Below are 5928 nucleotides of genomic sequence, written 5' to 3' on the forward strand. Positions count from 1 at the left end.
CACTTGCCATTAAACTTGTGATTGCATGTTATGAGATTTTCTCTTGTGATAACTGTATCATTTTATAGCAACCAAGTGTACACCCTCTAAAGGAACTTTTCCTTAATTCTGTCATTCCTCGACATAGCCCATGTTAATAGTTTGAAATGACATGTAGTTACTGGAAAGGCGTAAAAGAACAGCACTAATGAGTGTCCTGATAACAATGATCTGTTAGCCCATCTTTTTAGACTTTGCTCCCATTTCAATGCCTAAAAATTAGTCACACTTCTTATAAGTTTGCCTGACCTGGGGGAGAGCCAGGTTGGCTAGAGGAAATCTTCCATTTGGCAAGTGAGGGCATTTATAGGAGGGCTTAGCCATAGATTGAAGCAAACTTTATGGAAGTTGACCTTCTGACGTATATCAAAGCAATCCAAGGTCACTTTGATGGTTATTATCTCTGTTGGATCCTACAAAAGGTGTTATCTGCACATTTTAAAAGCCCTTACTACTTCCTGAACAACATTTTGGTGACAGTTTCACCCCCTTAATATTAACAGCCAATCATTTTTCTTGTAAGAAACTTTGACTAAATTTTATAATTGTAAGGATTACTTGAAAAAGTTTACAAATGATAGCAGATGTATTAGAAAGAAATACAGGCTCTTCACAGTTTGTCATTTCTGCAAAATTTTGTTTGGCATAGATTTCTGATCATATAAATATGTTCTCGAATGATCTTTAATATTTACTATACGTCCCTTCTACTATGTAATGTTGCGGCTATATCTTTCTAACATTGTTCCTTTTAATTGTCTTTTTAAGTTTAAAAAGTATAATTTTTGTAGCTTTCTCAGATTTTGTCATAAAATTCTTTAACTTGTGTTTTGAGAGTGAAAAATCCACCTCTAGAATTTTTATTTTGTGTTAATGAATATTCTAAAACTTGCTATTGGCATTATTCTTTTTGCGTGATTTTGGTGAAATTTCTCAGAATTTTGGTATTACTAGTTGTATTATATTTGTCTTAAATTTTTTCAAGATATCTATTGGATGTGTTTGAGTAGAAAACATAATTGCCTTGAGATAATTCCATATAGTGTTTGCTTTGTTGTGAATAAACGGTTTAGTTCAATATATAACTCCTTGGACTGAAGTGCTGCTTTGTTTGACTGAAGTGCTGCTTTTGTCATAAAATTCTTTAACTTGTGTTTTGAGAGTGAAAAATCCACCTCTAGGAATTTTTATTTTGTGTTAATGAATATTCTAAAACTTGCTATTGGCATTATTCTTTTTGCGTGATTTTGGTGTAATTTCTCAGAATTTTGGTATTACTAGTTGTATTATATTTGTCTTAAATTTTTTCAAGATATCTATTGGATGTGTTTGAGTAGAAAACATAATTGCCTTGAGATAATTCCATATAGTGTTTGCTTTGTTGTGAATAAACGGTTTAGTTCAATATATAACTCCTTGGACTGAAGTGCTGCTTTGTTTGACTGAAGTGCTGCTTTTGTCATAAAATTCTTTAACTTGTGTTTTGAGAGTGAAAAATCCACCTCTAGGAATTTTTATTTTGTGTTAATGAATATTCTAAAACTTGCTATTGGCATTATTCTTTTTGCGTGATTTTGGTGTAATTTCTCAGAATTTTGGTATTACTAGTTGTATTATATTTGTCTTAAATTTTTTCAAGATATCTATTGGATGTGTTTGAGTAGAAAACATAATTGCCTTGAGATAATTCCATATAGTGTTTGCTTTGTTGTGAATAAACGGTTTAGTTCAATATATAACTCCTTGGACTGAAGTGCTGCTTTGTTTGACAAGTCACAACAGACAATGAATAATGCATCTTGTTAACTTCAAGTGTTCCAATTAGGGTTATGTTAATGGTTCGGTTCGAGGATCATTAACTATTGTATAAGTTGCTAATTCTTACATGAGTCTTATGTCTTTCTTCCAATATTTATCCTGAGACTTGTTAATGTATTGTTGAACATATGACTTTCTCTTTTGTTCATTGGTACTTCCGGAAACATTTGATGTTCTTTCGTCATTTTCTTTTGCAGCATATGGATGAGCAAAGTATTATTAATGCTGTCAGTATCGAAAAAGATGTGGATGGTTTTAATCCACTGAATATTGGTTGCCTTGCCCTTCAAGGCAGAGAACCGTTATTTGTTCCTTGTACTCCCAAAGGATGTATGGAACTGTTGCGCAGGTATGGGATCGAAATTAAAGGAAAAAGAGCAGTTGTAATTGGACGGAGCAATATTGTTGGAATGCCTGCTGCATTGTTGTTGCAGGTATGATGTCTGTAAAGGGTTATATTAATTTGTTATTGGATGAGCCTTTGGTATTTCAGGATTAGCTTGAGTTTCATGTCTTTCTTCCACTATTTATATTTTTGGTCTTTCACAAGAAACCCTTGAACTTTGGGTGTTTTTGCACAATCCGCCTTAGAACTTTATAAATGATGGAAATCCTCCTGATTGTCTCACTTAGATACCCTAGTTGAGGATTGCTTTGAGTTGTCACGGGTGCTTTTCACATTACTGCTGTTATTCAATTTGCTCATATCTACTAAGTATAATTCATGCATGCGCACGCACACACAGAGGGAAAGAGTAAAATTCTTGTAAACTTAACAGATAGGAGCTCTTGCAGCCAATTTTTTATCCATTGGTTTTGCTTTGAGCATTTGTGCTAGCATAGTGATACATATCAAGAAACACATGTCAAAGACAGCGTTGTTGCCACCCCCCCCCCCCCAGCTTTCAAGTGGGTTTTAGTATCATATTGGACATTCAGGGTGTTTTATGATTTACAAAGTTTTAGGGGTATTTTGTGCAAAACCCTCCAAAGTTCTGGGGCTTTTTGTAAATTTACACTATGTTTGGCATATAAATGGATTGCGAGCACTTCCTCTTTCCCCCCATTCTAGCAACTGTTATATTTGCGTATAGTTTTCTGGCTTATATGGATTTGTATTGCTAAAACTATAGATTCTGGTTACTTCAACAGAGAGAGAATGCAACGGTCACTGTGGTACACTCTAGGACCAACAATCCTGAGGAAATCATACGACAGGCTGATATAGTCATCTCAGCTTGTGGAGTTGCACACTTTGTAAGGGGCAGCTGGTTAAAGCCTGGTGTGGCTGTGATAGACGTTGGAATCAATCCAGTTGAGGTAATATGCTTTCCTCATTTTTTCCTTATAATTGTAGTCTATCACAAAATATATTGCATTCGTTTTTGCATCTGATTATTTATCTGTAGCACAAGTTTTTGTTTGACAAAATTAGCTTCTTGCAGCGAGAAAGGATACGTTATCAATCCAGATGAAATTTTACCCGAAAAATGATTACTATGGTAAAACTTCTTTACAAAATACTTCTGGTTAACTAATAGTAACTCTAGGTTCTATCGAGGAATTAAAATCAAATCCACATTCAAATACCAAAATTGACAGATTTCGGCGACACAAAACCCAGTGGTGCCTCCATTAAATTCAAGCAATGTGTTTTGATTGCATGCATGAACGACCCATTTTTTTAATAAATCATACAAAGAGTGATGATTTTTTTACTTGTGGGTTCTATCTGTAGGAGTTGGTGGTTAGTTTTCACTTGAATCTGGAGTAGAGAGATCTGCCAGGTGACTGCCCTGAGCTTGAGTATTGAAGAACCAATCTAAAAGCCAGGGATTCATGCACATGTTTAGCTAGAACTATGCAAAATGCAAAGATGAGTTATCAGTAATTATATATGAAAGAAAATAGAAAGAATATGTCCTAATGAAAGGGAAATTGACTCTGAGCTGCCTCTTTGAGAGGTTGCATGTTTAAATTGAGAACAGTGTAGTACTTGCAAATTTTTATTGTGCCAAAAGGTCAAGAACCTTTGCATTGAGAACAATGTAGTACTTGCAAATTTTTATTGTGCCAAAAGGTCAAGAACCTTTGCAAGCTTAGACAAACTTTAGTTTACTTTTCACAAGTCAGAAGCTCTGTTGCAGCTAATTCAGCTGCTGGAAGCTGGAGATGACAACTAGTATTTTTTAGCAAATTTAGCTGCTTGAAGCTTGAGATGATTACTAGTATTCTTTACACTTGGTTCTGAACATGTACAGTCAAAACTTCTGTTAGCCTTGAGGAAGAAGGATTCTGCTCTAGGCACCACCATGAATTTTTAGTCATGAGCTGTGGATCTATATAGGAAAGGGAGAGAAGATTATTGGAAGCATTAGGATGTAATGGTTTTAGTCCATGTTTGTGGTTAAGTGGTGCATCTTTTTTTCTTCTCAATAGAAATAGGTAGCAGCAGGTTGCGCTATTATTATTTCTTCTTCTCTATTATTAAACAGGTTAACGTAAATGGAGAAGCTTCTGGAGACCAAAGACCAGCAATTATTGCTATGTTAGATTGTATAATGTGTGCTCAAACCGAAAGATACTGTAATTGATTCTGTTAAAAAATTAATCCAACTATATCTGTATTTGTAAACTAGGAGTATGAAGCATAGACGTTCTAAAGCATGTCACCCATCAGCGTGTTACCTTTTCTTGGATACTTTGTATATGTACCACATGCACCTTTTAATGTATCCTAGAATGTTTACATATTCAGGGTGACATTGCATAAATTGATTTCAAATATGGGCTCATCATAATTCAATTTGATTTGCATTTATTTGATATTTGCTTTGTAGATAAATGGATGCAGATAGTTTGATTGATGGTGCATCATATAGATGAGTCCACCCGGTTTCATATTTCTAATCTATGTGAATGATGAAGCTGTTAGATGCTGGTTGGTTGAGTGCAATTTTGATGCTTTTTTAATATTTTTGAGGAACATGAACATGTAGTGTACTAGTAGATCAGTTGTCCTTGGGGTTTTAAAATGATGTCTATTATTCATATTCTAGAATGAACAAGTTTAGATGATGTCTGTATATCCGATGGTACACTATTGTATGTTATATCATTATGTCTGTATCATGCTGTACTCTACCAATTACCTCGTTGTCATCATTAATGCACTCTATTATGTTATATCATAGTGGAACTTCTGTATCGGTACCTAATTATTGAGACCAAGATGATATTGTATAATGTGAAATTTACATTTGCTCAGAAGTAATCATACTAAAAAAATTTTATATCTTCATTTCGATGTTATCATGTAAAGATTTGATATTCTTATTTCAGGACCGAGAAAGCCCTCGAGGTTATCGACTGGTCGGTGATGTTTGCTATGATGAAGCATGCAGTGTAGCTTCTGCTATCACTCCAGTGCCTGGTGGAGTTGGTCCCATGACCATAGCCATGCTGTTATCCAACACTCTCGTATCCGCGAAAAGGATACACAACATCAAGTGATGAGAGAGTTTTTCCGACTGTTTTGGTGCTTGTTTGCTCAAACTTGTGATTTAGGGGCTCTATATTTTTCTGCCCTTAAAATTTTTTTTGTTATAAGATATGAGGCTGCTCAAAATGTGAAATCAAACAAATATCAGCCATGCTATGAAGAGTTCTTTGTTAACAGGGTTTGGTGCTTTGCTCAAAATGTGAAATAAAACAACAGGATACCATAGCATCAAGCGATGGAGTTTAGGGGTGGCAAACGGGTTGGGTTGGGTCGTTTTGGGTCGGGTCAAATCTGACCCAACCCATTTAAACTTGACCTGAACCCAACCCGTTTAATAAATGGGTCAGACTACCCAACCCATTTATTAAACGGGTACCCATTTATTAAATGGGTCAGAAGAGGGAAGTTCCTACTGAAGCCGATGATCTCACTACTCAGAGGTAGCCATCGAATCCAACAAAGACGATGATCTCACTGCATTCCCCGAGTCATCCTCATCCCTCGGAGGATCGTGTTCCGATACCGCCTCTGGATCCGATTTCTCACCACTCTCCTCTGTGATGGCTCTA

The 5928-nt window shown here is 35.5% G+C and overlaps 1 protein-coding gene across 2 annotated transcripts in view; it reads left to right on the forward strand.

The window, feature by feature from the left end:
• Positions 1-5535, forward strand: part of LOC109845016 (bifunctional protein FolD 4, chloroplastic-like) — a 7364-nt gene extending 1829 nt beyond the window's left edge. The window contains exons 3-5 of one of the 2 annotated variants that reach the window (XM_020414198.1): positions 2055-2291; positions 3010-3177; positions 5200-5535. In XM_020414198.1, coding sequence (XP_020269787.1) covers positions 2055-2291; positions 3010-3177; positions 5200-5370 — 576 coding nt within the window. In that variant the 3' untranslated portion in view covers positions 5371-5535. Of the gene's footprint in view, positions 1-2054; positions 2292-3009; positions 3178-4697; positions 5033-5199 lie in introns of those variants that run through there. The other variant, XM_020414199.1, reaches the window with a different exon arrangement.

This window comes from Asparagus officinalis, chromosome 6 (genome assembly GCF_001876935.1).
Source record: "Asparagus officinalis chromosome 6, Aspof.V1, whole genome shotgun sequence".
Lineage (NCBI taxonomy): Eukaryota > Viridiplantae > Streptophyta > Magnoliopsida > Asparagales > Asparagaceae > Asparagus > Asparagus officinalis.